At 46.6% G+C, this 22,867-nt stretch overlaps 9 protein-coding genes across 9 annotated transcripts; 5 read left to right on the top strand and 4 right to left on the bottom strand.

Annotated features, from left to right (window-relative positions):
- Positions 1–67: 67 nt before the first annotated feature.
- V2V93DRAFT_366631 (protein-tyrosine phosphatase-like protein) lies at positions 68–2,689 on the top strand. Its single transcript, XM_066909358.1, has 2 exons — positions 68–955; positions 1,014–2,689. The coding sequence occupies exons 1-2, from the start codon at positions 292–294 to the stop codon at positions 2,429–2,431; spliced, it is 2,082 nt and encodes a 693-aa protein (XP_066767006.1). The 5' UTR covers positions 68–291; the 3' UTR covers positions 2,432–2,689.
- Positions 2,690–3,017: 328 nt separating this feature from the next.
- On the bottom strand, positions 3,018–5,689 carry V2V93DRAFT_366628 (Indigoidine synthase A like protein-domain-containing protein). The gene is made up of 3 exons (XM_066909357.1): positions 4,908–5,689; positions 4,542–4,831; positions 3,018–4,421 (listed from the first exon to the last, which is right to left on the bottom strand). Exons 1-3 carry the CDS (start codon positions 5,650–5,652, stop codon positions 3,060–3,062), a joined length of 2,397 nt encoding a protein of 798 aa, XP_066767005.1. The 5' UTR covers positions 5,653–5,689; the 3' UTR covers positions 3,018–3,059.
- A 90-nt stretch (positions 5,690–5,779) lies between these two features.
- On the top strand, positions 5,780–7,556 carry V2V93DRAFT_366626 (pyridoxamine 5'-phosphate oxidase-domain-containing protein; the record flags this gene model as incomplete). Its single annotated transcript, XM_066909356.1, has 1 exon — positions 5,780–7,556. A coding segment is annotated over one exon (1,430 nt), but the record flags the coding sequence as incomplete, so codon positions are not given.
- On the bottom strand, positions 7,361–8,087 carry V2V93DRAFT_366624 (DASH complex subunit Hsk3 like-domain-containing protein). The gene is made up of 2 exons (XM_066909355.1): positions 7,828–8,087; positions 7,361–7,761 (listed from the first exon to the last, which is right to left on the bottom strand). Exons 1-2 carry the CDS (start codon positions 8,037–8,039, stop codon positions 7,650–7,652), a joined length of 324 nt encoding a protein of 107 aa, XP_066767003.1. The 5' UTR covers positions 8,040–8,087; the 3' UTR covers positions 7,361–7,649.
- Positions 8,088–9,332: 1,245 nt separating this feature from the next.
- On the bottom strand, positions 9,333–11,820 carry V2V93DRAFT_333395 (kinase-like domain-containing protein). Its single transcript, XM_066907690.1, has 2 exons — positions 11,279–11,820; positions 9,333–11,217 (listed from the first exon to the last, which is right to left on the bottom strand). The coding sequence occupies exons 1-2, from the start codon at positions 11,620–11,622 to the stop codon at positions 9,579–9,581; spliced, it is 1,983 nt and encodes a 660-aa protein (XP_066767002.1). The 5' UTR covers positions 11,623–11,820; the 3' UTR covers positions 9,333–9,578.
- A 75-nt stretch (positions 11,821–11,895) lies between these two features.
- On the top strand, positions 11,896–13,395 carry V2V93DRAFT_366620 (uncharacterized protein). Its single transcript, XM_066909354.1, has one exon. It carries the CDS (start codon positions 12,139–12,141, stop codon positions 13,297–13,299), a length of 1,161 nt encoding a protein of 386 aa, XP_066767001.1. The 5' UTR covers positions 11,896–12,138; the 3' UTR covers positions 13,300–13,395.
- A 69-nt stretch (positions 13,396–13,464) lies between these two features.
- V2V93DRAFT_322153 (anaphase promoting complex subunit 8) lies at positions 13,465–15,078 on the bottom strand (the record flags this gene model as incomplete). Its single annotated transcript, XM_066907390.1, has 3 exons — positions 13,465–13,699; positions 13,765–14,922; positions 14,975–15,078. 3 exons carry the CDS (start codon positions 15,076–15,078, stop codon positions 13,465–13,467), a joined length of 1,497 nt encoding a protein of 498 aa, XP_066767000.1.
- A 572-nt stretch (positions 15,079–15,650) lies between these two features.
- V2V93DRAFT_366617 (uncharacterized protein) lies at positions 15,651–17,232 on the top strand. Its single transcript, XM_066909353.1, has 2 exons — positions 15,651–15,933; positions 15,992–17,232. The coding sequence occupies exons 1-2, from the start codon at positions 15,918–15,920 to the stop codon at positions 16,882–16,884; spliced, it is 909 nt and encodes a 302-aa protein (XP_066766999.1). The 5' UTR covers positions 15,651–15,917; the 3' UTR covers positions 16,885–17,232.
- Positions 17,233–18,882: 1,650 nt separating this feature from the next.
- V2V93DRAFT_366614 (uncharacterized protein) lies at positions 18,883–20,017 on the top strand. Its single transcript, XM_066909352.1, has one exon. The coding sequence runs from the start codon at positions 19,140–19,142 to the stop codon at positions 19,704–19,706; it is 567 nt and encodes a 188-aa protein (XP_066766998.1). The 5' UTR covers positions 18,883–19,139; the 3' UTR covers positions 19,707–20,017.
- The last annotated feature ends 2,850 nt before the right edge of the window (positions 20,018–22,867 follow it).

Here is a 22,867-nt window from a genome sequence, read left to right as displayed (position 1 = left end):
GAATTATTAAATTAATATATTCTGTAATCTCGTGAGCTTCTTTATCTGGCTGCTCACGCGTTGAGCTGCAGAATGATGTCATTTGGCGTCATAGTTCTAACTGCGCTATGTATTGCGGCATAAGCGCAAAGCGGCGAGTGCATTGCAACCCTACTTATCCACACCACCTTCGACCGGCTCTATGTATCTCTGCCTTCTGCTCCCTCCACTATCTTCTCTCAACTATCCTCTTTCTTTCCTTCCTGGTTCCTCCTGTTCTCTTCTGCAACCTACTCACTGCAACCCACTCAAATGGCCTCGGTGCGGCAACAGCTCGTCCTGCCGCTGCCGACGCCCTCCGCCGACGTGGCCAATGCTGGCAGCGGCCAGCCCGCCTCCTTCTTCGACTTGCAGCCTCCTCCTACTCCGCCTTGCTCCCTGCCTCCGCTCTCTGACAAAGCCAGTACAGAATCGAGCCCGACCTGTACTGATGCTGGAGCCTCTGCTGCCTCGTCGTTTAATCTCTTGTCTGCATCCGCACCCACGCTCTGCTCGCTCGCGCTGAAGTCTCCGGTGAGACGCCAGTCTGCCGTCAACGTCGCCCCGCTTCCCGACACCGCCGCCATCGCTCCTCTATGCCCGCATGAGCTGGCCCTCATGATTTCTTCATCTTCTTCTTTACTGCTGATACTTGACGTGCGTCCCTACGCAGTCTTTTCCGCAGACCACATTCGCGGCGCGGCGAACCTCTGTATTCCTTCAACTATACTTAAGCGTCCCGCTTTCACAGTCGCCAAGATCGTAGAGTCTTTATGCGAGTCTCAACGCGATTCTTTTACGGGCTGGCAATCCAAACGTGATGTCGTAGTCTACGATGGTTCTTCGTCGAGTTTGACCGCGGCGTCATGTATCTACCAGACTGCGCGAAAGTTTGTTCAAGATGAGGCTTACACGGGCCGCGTGTACTATCTTAAAGGTAACTAGATTATATTTATCTTTACTACGTCTCAATTCTAACGGTTTGCATGCGCTAGGTGGTTCATGTGACTTTGCCATGCAATTTAAAGACTTCATGGAACATAATGACGGCGAAGACGATGCTGCTACTGTTGCTGCTGTTAGTCCCTCGTCTTCTACTACTCCTACATCGTCGCGATGCGCTTCCCCCTCAGCGCAAGGGAAATGTCGTTTGCCCATTCTCTCTGGCTTGCGTATGCCGACCTTCGCCATGTGCAAGCCTGTTAACCCGCTCTTTTCAAGTATTCGTCAAAACATGGATCTCATTGGTGGCGTCGGTGAACCTATTCCCATCCGTGTCCCCGATGACTGCACCCCTACAAAAATGTCCATGCTACCGCAATGGTTACAAGATGTAATATCGACTAATGACGGCGCAGCGCGCGTCGCTGATCGGTTTTTGGAGATTGAACAGGCTGAAAAGAGACGGCTGGAAAGCGCCTTCAGCTCTGCTTGCACAATCTCAAAGCCTTGTTCAATATCTAACGCTTTTTCTTCCATTACCGGTAAAGTACTGACTCCTGCTGCTACTATTCCTGATACTCCTGCGGTTGAGATGGAGAGCAGCATTAAGAGCCCATGCGAATTCTCAATCATGGCAGCGCTAGAACGAGGTGTAAAGAACCGATACAATAATATTTTTCCTTACGATCACACCCGTGTAAAGCTGTCGTGCGCTCCGGGAAATTGCGATTACATCAATGCATCCTACATCTCACCTCACGGGAGCATAAAGCGCTATATTGCAACACAAGGTCCCTTACCAGACACATTTGCCGACTTCTGGTCTGTGGTCTGGGATCAGGACGTGCGCGTCATTCTCATGCTGACGCCAGTGCAGGAAGGTGGTCAAGTTAAGTGTCATTCGTACTGGCAGCCATCGGTGTACGGGAAGGTTTTGTTGACGATTAAGTCAGAGAACGATGTGGTGCTCAGTGAGAAGACCGGCACAAAAGTTCGTGTGCGGGAGTTTGCACTCTCAAATGTGAACAACAAGGCCGCTGGGGATCGTGTTGTTATTCATATCCAATACGCTTCTTGGCCCGATCTTGGTGAGCCTGCCGACCCTATTGATTTGGTTTCTCTCAGTGGTCTTACGTCAAAGTACAATAACGAGGATGCAAACATTACTTGCAGTCAACATCCAATAATTGTGCATTGCAGTGCCGGCTGTGGACGCACCGGTACTTTCTGCACTGTTGACTCTGCTATTGATATCATGCAGCGTAACTCGTCGGTGATGTCAAAGACTCAGGATTTGATTGCTGATCTTGTGAACGAGCTACGCACGCAACGTTTGTCAATGGTACAATGTCTACGGCAGTTTGTCATTTGCTATGAGAGTGTGCTGGTGTGGAAGGTGCAGCAAATTAGTCAAAAGATGAAAGAGAACAATAGTGAAGTCGAAGAGCCTATGGCCGCTTTGGCTATGTGATAATGGGGCGTTCTACAATCGGATTTTTTTAGCATATCTGTACTTGTATTTGCATCTTTAACAGGACAATTGGTTTTATGATAGTGATGAGTTTTGGGGCGCTGGATATATGTATGTGTCTTCTTTTTTGGCATTACTGTCAGACAATTTGTGGGGCTTTACCGCTGGAGTTTTTTTTTTTTTTGTTTTTTATTTGGTTTTACAAGATTTTGTTGAATATGATACATTTTATATATTAGCTGACTTTCTATCTTGGGCTTATTTCTTGACTCTTTCAAAGTAAAAATAATTTCATAGTATTGCATAGATCAAGTCGAAAGTCAGTTTTTGACAGGAAGAATCAGTAAGTAGTTTAGAGAGCCCTCTCTCACAGCAAAAAAATTTCAGATAAAATTCTTTATACTATTTTTGGCAGTGGTGCATTTGAAAGCAATTTCTCGACAGAGTGTTTACTCGTCAGCGAAGAAAAGTAGGGCGGTCTATTTGATGCAAACGATCATACAGTCAACTATGGAGAGGCTACTTCGATGCTATTCGAAAATGGCTTGTCCTGATTTGCAATTGAACTAGTATATCAATGAAATTTCTTTCTAATCTATTCAAAAATATCTATGAATGACACCACGCATTACAAGGTCCGAATTTCAGGACTAACAGCAAATCTACTTTTAAGCGTCATAACGGATGCCATCTGTGCTCGTTCAACAATCCTCTTGATCTCAGTTACATCAGCAAGTACATTCTCATTTTTGGAATCGACAAACTCGGAGAGTAGTACGCCAGCAAAGGAATCGCCTGCACCGGTGACGCTTACAATGTCACTCTTTGACACGGTGTGAGGAGGGTGGTAGCTGACGACTATCGAGCGGCCGTTTGCACCATGCCATATAAGGAGGTTGTTTGCGACTATCAGTTGCGCGGAGACGTTACGAGGGTTGACAGGAATATTCGTGAGCGATTCGGTGTCGAGGAGTTGTACGGAGACTACACCCAGATGTCCGAGTTTTACAAAGAGATGCGGGATGAAAGGTAATAGGTGAACAGCCTGTTGCACGATTCCCTTGCCGACAATCTCGGCCTCGAGCTCTTTATTACCAGAAGATAAATGCAGTCGGCCGACTGCGTCTCGAAAACTTTGCGTCGTGCCGAAGGAATCAATCATTGACCACCATTCAGACCCTTCAAACAAACCCTTTGTACGCGCGTAGTCAAAGAGGGCGGCAAGTTCAATGTTGTTGGGCGTCATTACGTCGATTTTACCAGCTTTCCTGCTTGTAGACGAACTCGTGAACGCACCCGCTAGATCGCCGCGAAGAAGAAGATCAAGCACGCCTTGCGCTTTGACTACTGCCGTAGGCTCGAGCAGAACTTTGGCACCAATATTTGCGGCACCAGACACGGCAGCAATAAGCGGAGTTGAATCCAAGTTCGCGTCAACGGCGACCCATTTTACGCTGTGGAAATCGCTGTTGACGCGCTCGAACTCAGAGCGAATGTGCGATGTGTCAAGTTGCTCGACGAGCGCCATGTCTGCACAAGCGAGAATTAGACCGCCATGCTGGTCGTGCATGGCAATGTACTGCGCGGTGCGGCCTGCCTCGTCAACGCGCACTCCATTCATGTCGGGAGCATGCGTTGATGAGAGACCTAGTGCTGCGTTTATGTCGCGTGCATCTGGACCGACCGCGGAGACCATACGGAAGGCAGAGGGAGAAATGCTTGACGAGTAGGCGGCTGCGAGGCAGACGTTAAAGCCGACGCCGCCGGGAGTGCGGTGGATGGCCCCCGGGTTAGAGGTGTGGTGGTAGGTAGATGGGGTTGCGAGGGAAGCGTAAGGAAGGTCGCAGGTGAGGTCTACTGCTACTGCTCCAACCACCAGACATCGTGTCTGCGTTGACGATGGTGTTGCTGAATTTAGAGGTTGCGAGTGTGGCTCTGGTGGAGTGGTGAAGGGAGCAGCGGAGGTTGAGAAAGACGGTATAAAGGACGTCTGCAAAGAGAGTATGAATATCAAAAAGATGTATATTTGTCTATTTACATGCAAGCCGTGGAATCCCAAATACAAAGAGAAGAGCTCAAAGAAAGAGAAAAATAGAAGCACTCAACGAACCTCATTATTATCATTTTCACGCTTTGACAATGCGACGGCAATCTTTGCGCCCATGCGAATATTGTTCTTAACGAACCCTACGTTCGAGGTCAAGCTCTTGCCATCGGTGATTTGCAGAATGCGGTCGAGCAAGAACGGAGTAATGTCTTTGCCTTTTATTTGTGCTTCATTTGCGGCAATCACAGCCTCGTCAATAGCAGAGTCAATTTCGGCGGTCGGGATTGCGTATTCAGGTGGAGGAGGGACGCAGAAGAGTAAGCCAGACTGCAGTTGGAGAAGTGTATTTGCATCTGCAAAGATTCAAACAAGACAAGTTAGCAAGTTGAAAAGAAAAGAAACATTAGTCAAATAAAGGGGAGCCCTTACGAATGACGGCGGCGGCCTCCTCTGGTGTAGACCAATTAAATGGGCTCTTGATACCAGAGTCACGCGAGTAAAACGCCGGAATATTGACACCTTTCTCGCCTAAAGTTGAGACATGCACACCCTTTGTCTCGAGGTACTCGAAAGTCTTTTCCAGATCAAGAATCGCTTTAGCTCCAGCGCTGACGACGGCGACAGGCGTGCGACCGAGCTCCTCAAGGTCTGCCGACACGTCGAGCGTCTGCTCTGCTCCGCGATGCACGCCCCCGAGGCCACCGGTCGCGAAGACGCGGATGCCGGCAAGGTGCGCGAGAATCATGGTCCCCGCAATAGTAGTGCCTCCGGAGACACCGTGGGCGACAGCGTATGCGATATCGCGGCGAGAGATCTTGATGAATTTGTCTGCGCCGGCGATCGGAGGGGTGCAGAGATATTCAAGTTCGTCGTCGGAGGCACCGACAACGGGACGGCCCTTAATAAGGCCAATTGTTGCCGGTACTGCACCTTCACTACGAATTATTTTGTTGAGGTCATGAGCGAGCGCGAGATTGTGCGGGAAGGGAATGCCGTGAGTGAGAATAGTCGATTCGAGAGCAACGACCGGGGCATTGGCGTTGACAGCCGCGCGCACTTCCTCGTCGACAGCGATGTGGTCTGGGAACGAATGCGAGAGCGATCGCGAGGCATTGAACAGGCTCAGTCGATGAGTGAAGGAGCTGGCAGCCCGACGAGAGAATCGGCCGAGCATTGGGGGGTGAAGACTGTGTAGTCAAAATATCAGAAAGGTCAGCTAAATTAGTTTTATCAAATCAATGCCGCAAGTCAATAATAAGACTCACGTGAATTTTGCTTATATATATATTACATAATGAGGAGCATGCTTGAGCCTGGACCGCTTAGGCGGCGCAGGAACGCGCGTCCGCCGATGTCACCTGTCCCCTCCTCTTCTCTTCTCATCCTCTTCTCTTCACCAACTAACCACTGCTTCTTCTTCTTCGCCATGAAGCTCTTTGCAATATTTGCGGCTGCGGCTCTTGCTGGATCAGTCGCTGCGAACCCGCTGGCTTTCCTCACCAAGCGCTCACCCAAGATTCAGGAGCAGGAGATACTAACAAGCGCCCGCCCATCTGTCGATGAAGCGGCTGTTCAGGTCCGCAATCTTATCAAATCCGAGGCATTCGCGGACATGAATACCGTCTTTCAATCTGGCCCGCTAGAGGGATCCGCTATCGGCCTCTTGGAATACTATGCTGATTGCTCTGAGGACGGTACGCTCACTCTGCTTATGGTCGAGGTCGGCCACAATTACAAGAACTGGCTCGAGGGTTCGCCCGTCTCTTTCTCTATCAAGTACACTCCCAAGTTCTTTTCTCTCTCTCCTGCATCCGAACCCCGTGCTTCTCTTACTGGAAACCTTTCTTTCATTGAGGATGACGAGGAGATCAAGAAGGCCGAGTTTTGCTTTTTGCACCGCCATCCGGATGCGAAGGCTTGGCTTCCTGGTAACAAGATCCACAAAACTGCCTTCATGACATTTGTTCCTGAGTCAGTTTACTGGCTTGGCGGCTTTGGAAACGTTGCTTACATCGGAGACATCCCCATCGAGATGTACAAAAATGTCACTCTCAAGGCACCGCTACCCTTTCCTCACTTCCCTCCTCGCCACGGCGGCGACGATGACCATGACGACGATGCTCCGCATGAGAAGCGTCCTCCAATGCCTGCTTTTAGCGAAATCAGAGTGCCGTTCGTCGATTTCTCTGTCGGTGACCGCGAGCATGTCTTTTGGCGCCCTTGCCGCTCTGTTCACCACGGTTACGACGAGGAAGACATGGATCACTTCCACCCTCGCCCCCATATGCACCACGGTTACGACGAGGAAGACATGGAGCACTTCCGCCCTGGCCGCCCTATGCACCACGGTTACGATGAGGAAGACATGGAGCACTTCCGCCCTCGCCGCCCTATGCACCACGGTTACGACGAGGAAGACATGGATCACTTCCGCCCTCGCCGCCCTATGCACCACGGTTTCGACGAGGAAGGTTTTAAGCTTCATTTAAAGGGGAACGAATTTTACAAGGCTTGCATTGCCGATGCTTTCCACCTCGCCGCCACCCTGGACGAAGTAGACCCTGCCACTCTTTCGGCTATTGTCCACGACAAAGTATTGCTTTGCCAACGCAAAAATATCAGAAGGCCCGACTTGGCGCGCAAGACTCATCGTACCGCTCCTGAACGAATGACTGGTCCTTCTGACGAGTCATCTGTTTACGACTACGTCCGCAAGATGCTTTTCAACTAGAAAATGCGTACGGCGTTATACTGTCGTAAATGTGATTTGAATTTACGTTTTTATTTTTTTTTAAACTACTGATTTATATGCTATTAGTGGGGTTCTGGGTTCTGGTTCACTTTTTTTGTGCTCATTTATCTATTTTAATTATTTAAAATGCGAAGAAACATAGAAATTAACGTGAATGCTTTTTTCATTATTGCTTTTTTGGCATGTTCTCGCTATGTCACAATAAGATTGCGCATTCGTACAACTCGAATGTAGATTTTAGAATTGTCTGTGGTTCTATTCGAAGATACAATTAGACAAATGTTTTTGATTATAAGTAGCCGATTTAATCAAATATTTGTTATTCAGATTAAAACACAAACAAGCAAAAAACAACACACAGGAAAAAAGACGCCATAATTCGTACCCACACCCTCCAAACTCTCCATAGCACTTGTTATCTACACAGTCGAAATAGACGTGTGTGCGTCGGTTTCAATTGTTGATACTTGCTGTTGTCGCTGTTGCTCGGCCATTGCATCGCGCTCAAATACGCGTCCTGCCGCCATGAATCTAACCAAACAATTAGTATATAAACCCCAACACCGGATAAACGGTAAAAAAAAATACGAAACTTACAAAGACCCTTGTAGCCCACCTAGTCGTTTAATATACTCGGCCTGCACGGCAGTAACTCGCAGCAAACTCTCAAGGTCACTTAGATTTGCCTGTAACTGCGCCAACTGCGAGTGTAAATGTGACATCTGACGAGGTCGTAGCGACGTTGGTTCTATTGATGCTCGCGAATGAAAACTTCCCGCTTGGGAATTCGCCATTGATGCTCTGTGCATTATTTCAGTCAGTTGTCCTTTTACCTGGATGTAAAGGAGAGACAGAAGACGTGGGGAAGGAATTGCACAAAAAGTAGTTTGTTTTGATCACAATCGCGTGGCAAGGGTTTTGTGTGTACGCGTTCAAAAGCTCATTAAACAGAAGTTCCTCAATCAACAAAAATGAACACACAACTAAAAGAAGCACAAGTACAGTATGTTACTCAAGCTCGTCAATCTCAATCCGGCAAAAAATTAGTGTTTGCGCTGCTGTAAGCATTTTCTCAATCGGTTGCACAACGCTAAGCCGACGAAGAAACGCGGCACAACTGCTCGCATCGACGGCTGGCCCAGTTCTTTTAACTTGACTTGGAAAGATGGGGAGACTGTCGTGCGAGAGGCACTTGACTAGAATGCGCGAGAGTTTTTCTTGCTGACTTGGTGGTGTAGAAGATATGGCCATTTTTACTCGGGACGACGCGGGGCATGCATCACGCGTAACATTGACATCGCCGGAGGTCGTTGATCAGTAAACTTTGTCAAGCGGTAACCTCAGCTTTGAGCGCGAATTTCGCGTCCATACGACGGTCAGAGAGCGTTATTCAAAGATTTGATTAATTGGCGCGGATTTTGAGCTTTCTGAGACCACTACATTGCACTGTCGAGTGCGACATAGGAATTTCGGCGAGGCTGGTTTTCTTATGAATAAAACTACATCCTGTCATCCCTGGTAATGATCTTATAGAAAAGACGTGTGAAAGTCTAATGATACAGCCTGGAAACCGGGAATGGGCCTCTGTGAGTCAGGCCGTTCAATCGAACGACTGAGCCATGCCGTCGTTTGTTGTCATAAAATGTTAAAATCATCTTGAGGTTTGGTACCGTAATAACCCATTTTCCGCCGAATGAGTGGTTGCAATTAGCAAAAATGGGTGGGCTACGAACGAACTTGGGCTTCAATAACTTGAACACTCAGATCAGTATAGTAGCCCTCGTAAAACAGATAAAAGGCTGTTGGTGCTCGACAGCCATGAAGACCGCCTCTCAATGAAATATCAACGTTATAGTAAAAAGAAGACTATTACTACTCTTTTCCGCCTTTCAGGCCGCATTTGGCACGTCTTTCGACGAAGGAAACGAACAAGGAGACTTTCAAGGCTGCGATAAGTTTGCTAGACGACAAGGGCCTAAGGGAAGGGAGCCAAAAAACGTGCGAATTGTGGTGGAATCAGGACGAGGACCGCTACCGTTCGGCACTGTAACGCTTGTGATAAGTCAAGACACAATGCACGAACATGTGAGAAAGATAGAGAATGTGGGATGTATATTCTGAGTGATTTGAATTGATTTATGGTGTTGCGGTGCTGCTATTTGAGATACGACGAGAGTTGAGTGCGCTCGCTATCACCTGAGTGAGTATCAACAAAAAAAGCATTATGTTATCGCTCTTTATTCTATTTTACAAATAACATTATGTGTCAATGTCTTAATAAAAGAGATTACCGCCTGTAAACTGCCCGTCTCATATAGATACTATGCTCACGATATCAGTATGTTACTCTATGCACTCCGCTCATACCGCCTCATAAACGGACTTGCTACATCGCCATCACTATCCGTATTCAGAAGCCACGCCGTTCCGCCACCGACGCGCCGAGTGCTCGGACTCGAAAGAGTGATAGTGTTCATACTACCGCTTTTCTTCGCCGAGTCTCGCTGGATATCCATTATCGTTCTCGCCATTCCACTCTTCTTGCTCTCGGCATCAGTCGCCATAATCTTTGCACGCGCGGCAGCGGCTCCTAATCCAATCCCTTGCGCTGTGGATGGCCTCTGCGAGTTAATGTCCACATTATCACTAAGGGCTTGTAGTTGTCTTGTCGACGAGATATTTTCACCAGAGCTGCGTGTCTTGCGCTTGTTCATCGCCGCCGTAGTCGGCAATGTCGGTGTCGACTGTGCAGTAGCGTGCGCAGGTCGTCGCGCTACAACGGGCGACATCATCATTGGTGAAGCAAATGGAGAGCTGTCAACTGGCATCGGTGAGGCTGTTTGGGCGTATCGCAGGCGTGTTGGTGTTCGCGCAGCTGCAGCTGGGTGACGGGAGGGGAATGTGCCAAGTGGTGATGCGCTCGGAAAGGGAGAGTATGAGATATCCATCGGCGATGCTATCAGGCTACTGCCACTGCCATTGTTGTACATTTGTCGCAAATCTGAGATGCTATGGCGATTAGATAGTGCTGATCGCGGAGTTCCGTTAACTTCGACATTCTCTTGTCGCGGCCCGGAAAATTCCTGCTGCTGATGATCCTGTCCCTGTTCCTGCTGCTGCTGATCCTGCTGCTGATCCTGCTGCTGATCCTGCTCCTGCTGTTGTTCTTGGTGTTGCTCCTGGTGTTGCTCCTGCTGTGAGCGGAAGTACTCGGTGACAAGGTCTCTTGCACGCGCCTCAACGGCTTCTGTAAAAGATGACTGCATTTGCCGATGCTGAAGTACAAGTTCCTGCTCATACCTTTCGTTTCTCTCCCAAGTCGCCATCAACTCCCGCTCAGTCGCAAGTAGCTCCTGCTCCCTCTTTGTCGCGGCCTCCTCTCGCATCCTCAGATCGCGATGAAGCTCAACCAAATCCCGCTCTCTCCTATGTAATCTTATAATCTCGTTCTGTAGCAAATCATGCGTAGTAGGTCGCTTTTGTGGGTTCAGCAATAAGCATGCTGATATCACCTTTTGCAGCGCAAGAGAGTACCCAGCAGGTATAGCCGCGAACCTTCCCTCTTTGATCTTTTGCGCTAGCTGTATATGCGACTTTCCTGTAAATGGCGGATGCAAGGCGCATAGCTCGTATAGGACGCAGCCGAGTGACCACATATCCGATTGTGGAGTATAAGGTTGATCAAGGAGAACCTCTGGGCTCATGTAGTATGGCGTGCCCACGTAGGTAGTGGCGAGCGAGTGTGCGGGATCGACCATTTTCGAAAGTCCAAAGTCGCCTAGCTTGACGGAATTTTCGTTGTCAAGAAAGACGTTCTCAGGTTTGATGTCGCGGTGTAGAATGCATGTTGATGGAATCGGCGGCGGGTCGTCTTGCGGAGCAAATACGCTCGAGAGCGCCGGAGCGTCAATTCCGTGATGACAGCGGTAAAGAGCAAGAAGCAGCTGCGTCAATATGCTCCATATTATCGTTTCTGGTACATGTTGTCTAAACCGTTAGTTAGCATTTAAAACTCGTTGGCGTATAGGACATGATTTTATAAACATACCCTGCCTCACGGCAATTCCTAATCAGCTGTGCCAAATCTCCACCACCGCAATACTCCATATATAGATGTACCTCTTCGCTCTCGGGATCTCGCTCGTGATGCATATATTGCACAATATTTTGATGCCGCAGCCCTTTCAAAATGCGTAACTCTGCCAGTAACTGATTTCGCTCGCGCTGCGTCATTCGACCATACGATATCTCTTTACGTACAAGTACATGCCCATCACCGCGGTGTCGTACTTTACGTATCTGACCAAATGTGCCGTGACCGATTAGTTCGAGAGCCTCGTAGTGGTCTCTGATAGTGGGAGTTGACGACTGCGGCGGTACTGCACCAGCCATTGTTATCCTTCGTATGTTGTGACTAATACGTTTTTCCGGCAGATTCGCTTATATTATCAGCAATAGCAAGCAATGCATCCGACGCACGGTGCAGAGTGTGCGTTCTGCGTCCCTTGCTGTGGTAAATCGAACAAGTTGGTATTTGTCCTGCTCAGCTTCGAGACCACGCCGCAGTGTTTATGTCGTTGTCATGGGAACCATCAGCCGCACACGAATCAAATTACATAACCACTCTACAAGGAGAGCGCGCGCGTCTTGCTTTGTACAAGGCTCGCTCAGTACGTTCTTTCTGTGTTTCGCTCGTTCTATGCAAGTTCTGTTGGTTTACTTTACTGTGGTATATCTGATAAATAAAGTGCTGTAAGGTTTGACTGTGATCGATTTTGTTCTGATCTTCTTTAGTTCTTTCTATTGTATGGTTTCCATTTCTGATTTGTACTTCTCTGCCCATAATCTCTTGCTTTTCTGTTATTCAATACCATTTTTAATGATAGTATTTTCGTGGCAATTACAATAATGCGCATGCGAAATATTATAGTACTGGGCGAGGTTATCATGCTTCTAGTCGTTTCAATCTACCTTTCCGCCTTGTACCTCCCCCACTACATCAATCAACTCCCCGATTTCTACAAAATGTCCACAAAGGACTTTCATACGCATACACAACACAAACTCTCCATGCGCACTGACTCTATAGAAGTTGAACGGCATCGTCAATCATTCACTGTGCAAGAAGAACGCAATTACCTTGCCAACTTTTCTAGTCTAGATTCGTGCTTCGTGTCTAGTAACGCGATATATGGAGCTGCGGGAAAGTCGCCCTGTTATGACTCGAAATCATTCATTGAGTCTGTGAGTTCTGGCGGACGTATTGGTGTCGACGCGCCATACCACTGTCAAGGATGCGCGCTGTGGTGGCATTCAACTGAGGATATATGTACTATACTCTCGCGATACGAGCACATTCTCTTTGTGGGAGACGAGAGCATTGAAAATGTGTTTGGTGGTTTGTTATCCTTACTTCGTGAGGATTTGATGTATGGATCGCTTATGCCATGGGCGTTTATAAATGACTGGCAGGCAAATGAATGTACCTGCGACAAGGCATTTTCAAGTTCCGCTTGCCCCGTGACCCGCCCGACGAGCGTTCGACAGATCCTAGATCATAACAGTAACATGATAAAGTGTCGCGGTGCACCAATAGCTAATGTCGAGATTATCAGATTACCTTCACTCGACCTCAATGCCAATGAAGAGTCGATCCGCGAGGTGCAGACAAGACTTGTACGTCTTATCGCACGCGACTCAAACCCGGTGGCCTTCATCTACAGCCACGGATTCGACCTCGAAATAGCAACTACCTGGCTGGCACATGCGCGTGACGCACTTGTGCCGTGTATTCCTCGTGCAGTGACTCTTCACGAGATTTTTCTCACGCCTGGAGCTTCAGGGCCGCAAGTTTCCAACTCGAAGCTCGCGACGCATGGATTACAAGCCACGCAGCGGTTCGAAAACGGGATGCGGGAACGGGCTAGAACGGTTGGGTTTGACGTCTTGGGGACATGGAATGCGACCGTTCAGACGAGGTTCTTGGATGATGGGTTGCATAATGGGGTTGCGGTGAATTTGCTAAAGGCCATGATGGTTGTCAATTGGCTTGAGTTGGTTGAGCAATGAGTGAAGAATGCCAAAAAAGGTGTAGGTAGAAAAAAGAAAGAAAAGAGAAGCTTGCAAATGTACTGCTAAATAAACTGATAATGATAATGATTCAAATATACCATAAACGCCAATGCAAATACAAAACAAAATCAGCAAGAACTTTAAATTTATGTACAGGACACACTATTTATTCCCTGCAGCCACGTTCTGTATCTCAGCTTCTTTATAAAGTAAATTATACCTTTCCGCAGCAGCTTTGTCGCCAATCTGCGTATGCAGCATCATTAGCTTTTGCAGGATAGAAGGCTCCATGTCAGATAATGAAAGTGCGCGTTTGTAGGCTCGGATAGCTTCGTTTGGCCGCTGTAGTTTGTCAAAGCAGTTGGCGAGTGCGATCCACATTCTTTGATCGTATGGTCTATCATTCGGTTAGGCCCATTTCTCTTTCATTCGCTTATAAAATGATAAAATGAATATACGTACGTCAATGCGGCTGCTCGCTGGTAATAAAATAAAGAGTAATAATACATCTCGATTACCTCATACGCCTGACCGAGACCGTACCATGCTCGAGCATCCTTACTACTCACGCCCAATGCTCTACGGTAGCTCTCGATTGCAGCCCTCGCATTCTTGAGTTCCATATACTCATGCCCCATCAATGTCCACGCACCAAGACAGCTACGATTAAGCGTCAACGCGCGACGATAGTACACGACCGCTTTCTCGTGCTCGGATTTCAAGGAATAGTAATTGGCGATAATGCAGCATGTCTCCGGTCGGAACTTGTCAGTTGCAGCGGCAAGTTGTGCGAGATGCGCTAGCTTAGTGCGTTGTTCAGTGACGTAGAGGACATTAGAGTACATATCCATGTCGTCTAGACGATGTGGATCTTCTCTCACCACATGATCGAAAAGCTTTGCTGAGTCGTCATATTCCAGGGCATGATAGCAGAGCATCGCGCGCTGGATCTTGAGGTAAAGGAATGAAGGGAAGATATTTTCGAGCTGAGCCAGCGTTGCGAATACAGATTCGGTGCTCTGAAATAATTCCTGAGACGTTGATACTTCAAACATTTTTGACATGACGTGGGTTGGAGGTATTTGTGAGAGTACGAACGGAAGCTGGTCAACGTTTTGCACGCAGCGTCCAAGTTCTTGCCAGGCGGCCCAGTTAAAAGGATATATATTGACTGCGCGAGTGAGCGGCTCAAACGCGAGTTTATCACATTTGTGTTTAATCAGTGCAACACCATACAAATAGAGCAAAAAGGGGTCATAGACAGCGGCAGCAACTGTGCGAAAATGCTCTTCAATTTCATCGATAATGAGGATGACCTGCTTGTTAATAGTTGCGTCTCCGTCAAGGGGACCAAGTATAACCTCACTATCTTCCTCTCGCTTTTTCTCACCGGAAATATATCGTGCATACCATTTCAAAAAGCAACATTTTGAACTTGTGCAGTGCTCTAATATTCTCGCTGCCCGGTCATACTCGCGACAGTCAAAGCATGCTTTGGCGAGCATATACTGGCGCCGCTCTGAAGAACTCATCTGGTCAAGTTGCTTCAGTTCATCTGGTATCAGAATTTCGGGGTCATCCACCTCATCTTCAGGTAGTCCATTCAACGCTTCGGCACTCCTGCTATAAGTCAGCCATGTCCACAAATAAAACTTAATTGGCAAAAACAGACCATTTAGCTGATTCATAAAGACACCGATCACTAAGTAATTTATGCGCTACAGCAAAATCACTCCTAAGAGTGCGGACATACTCTGGATCCAGCTGGGTTCCCATTGTCTTCCCTCTCCTTCACTGTAATTTTAGACAGTTGTGAGTTTTGGATTAACAGGCCAAAAACGCGTGAAGCAAAAGCGGCGGCGTTGTCAACATACGCTTCCATCATCACCAACAATGCGTCTTCATCTAGTCGAAGGGGTTGGTGTGATTATGTAATTCACTTTGGGGTTTGTACTAACGCGCGCTCGACGCGTGACGAGTCGCATACTTTTTGGTAGAAAGTATTTGGATACTGGAGAGGACGGAAGATAATGAAAATTGAATTATTGTGGAGTGCTAATGAATGAATTGGAAAGAGTATCAGCAGATAGATAACGATGACTACTTCAAGTAATTGCACACTACTACTCTGTCTGTATTCCAATACTAGGTACAAGCTGATAGTATTTATAGCTCTCCACTTGGGAATAACACTAGCATTGGTTCTATAATTATGAGGCGATTCGAACTTAATGAACAGGAAGAACGGTTAATAGAAAGAACAAACCAATATGACGTCACGCGTAGAAGAAACGCGCTTCAAGCAATGTGCGGCGCGAAGACAGACAATGCGCGTTGCGGGAATGTTCATCGCCTTTAGACTTTCACTCTTCTTTACCTGCCCAGCTCCTTCCTTTCTAGTTGCTCTTTTATAGATCAGCTTTTACTAGGCCTAGTCGCTCATTTAGTGTACCTTGTTTTTATATTATTGTCTTGGTTAATAATCTCTTTTTTTATGAACTCGCTGCGCAGCATTAGCCTTGAGAAGTGATCCATCAACGTGCGGCAGTCATTTCTTCAACCCACGGCTACAAGATCACCAATATCTTCACCTACAATCCTCTCGTTATTTTCCAATGGAAAGCAATACAAGTAAGTTGTACGATATGTTAACGCGTCATACTAAATAAGCAAGCTAATAACTCTATAGGCCGTCATGCGTCTCCTAGTCGGCCACATGCGCGGCCACGTACGCGTACACCGTCACCGTCAAAGACAGCACTATTGTCTCTTGACGCGAACACAGACAGTCCATCTTTGTCATCATCTTCATTGAAACATGGAGGGTCTAGACAGAAAGAACTTTTATCTGCTGATAGTACTCTGTCGAGCAAGAAGAGCAGAGAGCTAGGTTACGCTGACGGTGCCTTGTGGAATAGTGGCAAGACGAGTAAACAGTTCAGTATATTTACAGACGATGATGCGATGTCATTGCCTCGCAAACACTATACGCAGCAGCGAAGTGGAGGGTTGGCACGCGTCATGTCACCTAGACATCAAGAGTCGAAAATAAGCGTGTACGCGGATGGTACGAGTGAGGAGGAGTCCGATGATAGTAACAAGGAGAATACGGCACCGGAAGATGATATTAGTGAGCCGGTAGTACTGACAGAGTTGAAACGTTCACGGAGCTTTAGCAAGGTTTTTGCCGATGTGGCAGAGAATGATCCACGACGGAGACTTGAGGCGCGGTCAGGTGATGCTGCGCGACGACGAGTGAAGCGGCCTGCGTCATCGTCGTCTTACGACGCAGAGACTACGAGTTTGATGAATTCGCTGCATCCCGAGGGGAGCGCCGATAGTGAGTATGCAAGCGAAGAGGAAATGCTACCGGGATATGTGACGCCGCCGCGACCGCATATTCGGCGATTCGCGCCTGAGGACTGTGTTGGACCACTACTGCAGTCGCGCGCTCAAGAGCAATGGCCGCTGTCTGCGCCGGCAAGGGCTGTACGACTGTTTGATCTAGGCGGGATGGACGGTGTACGGCGGCGTCTTACGTTTGAAGTGTTGCACGACAAGGAAGTAGCTACGAGCAAATAGTATGCCGTTGCTGCGGCGGAGCAGTGAAAGCAGTGAAAGCGGTGAAAGCAGTGAAAGCAGTGAAAGTAGCTCAGAGTTAAATTGTAAATTAATCGCAGGATTTTGCGAGGAGCAGCTGCAGCTGACATGATAGAGAACAGAGGCGAAAAGTGGCGAAAGGTGGCGAGAGGAGTGAGAAGTGGAGTCTTGCTGGAAATAAAGCAATTATTCTTTCTTGCTAAAAGATATGCGTCATTGATAGTTTAAGAGTAATGTAACTTTGACAGCAGCACTACATTGCTTATACCGATACTGCTAAAGAAGTAGTATATGTGATCATATTATAAGATTGGAAAATAATAAAAAATAATAAAAATAATAAAAATAATACAGAAAATATTATATTCAAATTTTTTCCTGAGGCTGGCTTCTGCTAGTTCTTTCCAGTGGCGACATCAGCGGAGAAAAATCCTCGCGCCCAGAGACTTGCGCAGGCTCACAATGCTCTCTCCCTGTAAACTATCGCTACTTAACTGTCACCAGGATAGAAGCACTTGCCTGATAAGTGTGCTTGTTGTTATATATGTTATCATCTATGCTAACATGCAATCATCCGCTTCAATGACTGTCTCGGGCTGCATGAGCAATCGAGCCGCACATTTGTGACATGTGATTTATTAGTCACGCAAGCTGATTGGCCGTGCTGCGTGATGCGTGGTGCGGCTCTGAGTCTGCTCGCCACGGGCCCGCCCGGTCGTATTAAGCCACCGTCGTCCTCTATCCTACTTCCTCCCCATCCTCTCCTCTCTTCGTTTGGTGTTTATTTGCTGCTTCTTGATTTCTTTGGTCTCTGTCTTTTTTATTAAGTAGTTCATTTGTTTTCTTTGCCTTCTTCTTCGTTGTATTCTCCCCATTTCTCTTCTCTTCGCCGCGCCACCCGTTTTCTACTCTTCCTCAGCTTCCCTCGTCCTCTCTCGGCTTGCGGATCTCATATATTATTTTACTTTCGAACTCTTTATACATCCTATTATACTCTGGCTATTTTTCTTTTTACACAATGTCCGTCATCATCGCCGCCGTCGTGGCTGTCGCCTACTAAGCCGCAGTCTGTCGCTGCTCAATCACCACCACCACCACCATATACTTCTTGGGTTCCCGAAAGATCTGAGATATCTCTTCTGATTATTTAGACTACGTCTCTGCTCTGCTACTTTTATTTTTCCTCTCTTCTGCGGTACCTCTCTCGGCCTACATCTTTGTATGCGTCGTGGTTTAAACTGTTCTCTTTTGCTCACGTAGATTGTCTTCGACTTTCTCGACCCCATACCGATTCGGCTCTTTGGTTTATTGGATTGTTCCGGTCACCCCGACCACCTCATTTACACTTGGTTTTCTCCTCTTGATTTCATTTCATACTTTTTTCTTCAAAGTTGTCAAGCAGCTATCTCGACAACTCCTTCATTACATATTCGATCTATTTTACTCTAAATGCTTCACCTCAGATCTACCCTGCCGTCGGTCTCTGAAGGCTCGTCATGCCCTTCTAGCGCCGCAAGCTCGCTTAATTCGTCAAAGGAGCCCTCAGGCCAGGCCGTCGCGCAGATCTTGGCTTCTCTTTCATCCGCGGCTTCCATCGAACCTCCTTTGGCGAACTACGTGCTTGACAGTAGCACCTCTTCATCTTCATCGTCGACATCATGCGAGGAATACACGCCCTCTCTTTCGTCGTCGGCGTCGTCGGTGTCTTCTGTTGCCTCGCTTCGCATTTCGGCTGATTCCTCACCTATTTTGGACTCTACCAACCATCTTTCGTTCTTGCCTCTGCCTCAGCATGTCTCACAGCCGTCGTCGCATATTCAACAGCGGAAGACTCTGGCTACTGAGATGCAGCAGCAGATGCTCTCTGTGCAGCAGCTCAACAGTAACGTGGCGTCTCCCATGCGGATCACTGCTCGTGCAAGCTTGCACCGTCGTCACTCGGCCTCCTGTAGCTCGTCATCGTCGTCAACTCAGACTGTTCCGCGTTCTGCGACTGCACTTGCAGCGCGAACAAATGGTGCTGGGAGTCGTGTGGCCAAGAGCTCTGGATGTCATTTATCGGCGTCGTATCAGAGTACGGTTGCTGCATTGGTTAAAAACGCCGGTAAACGAGGATCTTTTGTTAGTTCGTTAGTTGGTAAGCTATTAATATTTTGAAATTCCATTAAAAAAAGGGTTGAAAAATCCAAGAAATTGTGTGTTAATTTTTGGTTATAATTTCAGATTCTGCCACGCTCATGATTGAAGGTATCTGGCCTTCTGCGAGTGACGCTCCGCAAATCAGCAGCGACCCAGCAGCTCAGATCCTGCCGCTGCGTACTTTTATCGAAGAAACTCTTCGTCGGTCACGCACCAGCTACTCGACATTGCAAGTCGCGCTGTACTACTTGTACTTACTTCGTCCGCATGTTCGCGACCCAAGTAAATTGCAAGGCAATATGGGTGCTCTGAACTGTGGCCGTCGTGCATTTCTTACTAGTCTGATGCTGGCTAGCAAGTACCTACAGGACAAGAATTATAGTGCACGGGCATGGAGCAAGATCTCTGGGTTGTCAACCGTCGAGATCAATGCTAACGAGATGGCGTTTTTGGTCGCTGTTGACTGGCGTATTCACGTTCCTGAAGATGTCTACGAGCGATGGTCGAATGTACTTCTGAGCTCTACTTGCGCTGTCGGGAATTGGAAGCGTAATAACGTTGTTCTCCCTCGCTGTATGAGCATGAGCGCTGGTTCTGCGGACGATAGTTTCAATGTTGAGCGAGTGGTTATGAATGGAATGTCAGAGGATAAGGTTCGGTGTTGATTTCTTGTGATTTATTGATTTTGTTTTGACAATGTACGGATGAAATTTCAATATCTTAAAGTGCTGTTTGTTAATAGTTTCAAGCTGCTGTGTGTTTTTTTCTAGCCTTTTTTTTGTTATTTTTATTCTTGTGTGTGTTATTATACGACCTTTATTAAACTGGCAAATATACTGCCTTATTTCTGAATAATATCTGCAAGACAAAGAAACTTGAAATAAATGTCTCCGATCGGAAAATTTTATTTTATCTTATTTGTGATTTGAGCAAAAATTCATCCGCCATAACTAAATACAATAATTTTAGTCAGGCTCGCTTTATATTCCCTCCTGTTCGTATCATATATCCTGTTGATTTCCAATTCTTGATTGGTTCATTCGTTCATCTAATCCGGATTTTTATTTTTTTTTCATCAGATGACGTGGTTTGATAAGTTTTATTTCATTCTCTTCTGACAGAATTTATTCGTCGCTTTCATTATTTTTAATTTCTGGCTGAACAGACTGAAAATCAGAGCAAGGACTTTCGTTAACTTCAATCAGGTATGTACTTACAGCAAACCCGATCATCTTTGTAAGTAAATATACAACAAATAGATTATTCAGTTGATTCTTAAAAATTTTCTCAAAAGTGACAAAAGGTAGAAAAACACTTGCCGATCTACGCCATTTTTTTGAGCGTTTAATTTATTTTATTAAATTTGTTTTTGTGAATTAAATCCTATTTTATAATCTCGAATGGAAATGGGATCCCCTTTGTCATGCAAAGGATTACGATGTATTACATAGGATGTATAATGCATGTCTGATCTTGTAAGTTCGGTTGACTATATATTACTCTACCACTACAATGTGGAGTAATGTGCGCGCGTCGAGATAATTACTACAAACAGCAATATTAAGTTGGATGTGAGTCTACCTTTATTCGACTTTTCACTTAGTTTCCTAATCGTCTTTCCCAATTTACTTACATCTGAAAAATGGCATTTGTTCAGTAGCTATTCTGGCAGAGCTGTATTATCTTCAGAAACCCACCAGACTCACCGTTCACAATAATAGCATCCTCTCCGATAGCCGGCTAAAGTGCGTTCATCCGCCCCTCCTATGCTATACAGAGGCTCAGTAGCGTACAAGGTCATAAACGATTTGTAACTGAGCTAGCCTATTGAAGGCTAGCTGGTCAGAAATGTAATTTTAAAGCTCGTTTTAGCTCCTCTGCTTCCCAGTCGGCGCCTCGGCCTGAGCTAGTGTCGAATCCGCCAAAAGCCTAACCCAATGTCAAATTAGATAATCAAATCACGGCAGATTACATCAGATGAAATAAAAAATAAAATTCTGTTATCGAAACCCTATCTAGAAAGTGCTTATCATCGCTGATGGAATGGAAGACTGGCGCTGCTCTTTCTGCTTCGATTTCGCAAGCGACAAAGTTGCTTTCTTTTTGCTTAAGCATGTCAGCTATTTAAAATGCTGAATCACCCATAGCTTCTTTTTTGAAAAAGAAAAAGATCAGTATGAGGCAAGACAAAAGCCGGCTGACTTGCCGATGATAAATGTCAAGACGATAAGAGCCGTAGGAAAGAGAATGATGATGCTGAACCGTGCACGGTCATTTCGAGCCTTGCTGCACGCACGCCCAATTGCTGAGTGATAATAACTCAGCGGATACCAAATACAAGCAATCTACAAGCTACCGCAAACTGCAAAGATATAAACAAAGACGGTACTCTTAATTGTCATAGGCTGTTCGTAAACTATCCCCACATCCCCGGTTTGCGGAGATATAGCAGCACTTTAAGCAACAAGAAAAACAAAAAAAAACAGGGCAGTTGATAAGGCGCAGCGACCTGCACTATTTCTCTCCTTCTGCTTGGATCCTCTTCCAGGCGAGATCCCGGTGGCGCCCGCCTCGTGGCACTCAGTGGGCGGGCGTCGCTCGACACACCATTTCCCACGCCCCCTCTTGTCTATCTCCCTAGTTGTTGATATTCTTATTATATTTTTGTTGTTTCTCCTGATATCAGTTAGATAACTGTTAGTCATGGTGTCTGCGTTTTCCCAAGATCTCATGAGCTTCTAGAGCCTATCATAGCGCAGAAATCTTTATCGGAGAGGCCAGACCGCTTTGAGTTTATCTACTTTATCCGTGCACCCTCTGAGCTCGACACACTTTTATAGCCCTGAGTAATGCGCGTTGATGAGTGCTGCAGCGCCTGAGTTATCTCTTTAGCACTATTAGGATATAACACAGATCTGTGTAATCTTCTATCTGTCTGTAGCATCACGAAGCGAGAGGCGCGATTGACAATATCAACGATGACGAGAATTCTTCCGCGCATAATTTGTACTGCACACGCTACTGTCTTGTCATACGGGATATTTGTGTACGATTAATCAGGACGCAGACATTTTTCTGGCCAAAAAATGCCGGGCAAAATGAAAGAGGGTATGTAACGTATACTGCTAACTTGACGCCATCTGTCCGCACACTCTGTGGCCTGCCTTGCCTTTTGACAGGCGACCAGAGTTGAGGGCAAAGGAGAAGGAACTGGTGCGAGTAGAGCGTAAAGTAAATTGTCCTTTTGGATTCAGATCTGTACAGAGATTTCCAAGACACTTTTCTAATCTGAAATCTGAATCGATCAGTCTCTTCGCGCTTAATTATCCAGTTTCTCCTTATCCATACGCGACAGTCTCAAGCCGACCAGCACCCGCTTCAAACCTGCGTTCTTTTTTTTTTTCTCTTGCTTCTGAGGATCAATTTGCTACGGGATCAATGATTTTTGAGAGCACGTTATGTTAGCGATATTAAAAGACTGCATGCGAGTCATCCGAAAGCGCTGATGAGATCTAAATAGACATACCCGGCGACATGACTACTCTCTCATAGACGTCCCTCGTAATCCCTCTCGTACTAAGCACAAAAAAAATTGATAACAAGCAAATACATCCCTTGAAAAGATCCTTTTGAAAAGAGCTATCAGATATTAGATAACATGTCCAGGACTGAGTGACAGTGGTGCAAAGCTGGCGAGGTGGGCCCACTGAACATTCTAATTCAAACTACATTTATGAAAGGCCTTTTAAAAAATATGAAGATAGTACATCACGCAACTTTTAAACGCAAACAAATCAGGAAGGCAAAGTTGCAGACAAAACTATCT

Source organism: Kockiozyma suomiensis (genome assembly GCF_038497685.1).
Source record: "Kockiozyma suomiensis strain NRRL Y-17356 unplaced genomic scaffold V2V93scaffold_4, whole genome shotgun sequence".
In the NCBI taxonomy this organism is placed as follows: Eukaryota; Fungi; Ascomycota; class Lipomycetes; order Lipomycetales; family Lipomycetaceae; genus Kockiozyma; species Kockiozyma suomiensis.
The sequence above is the reverse complement of the archived record's forward strand: the minus strand, read 5'-3'. Positions and strand labels throughout refer to the sequence as shown.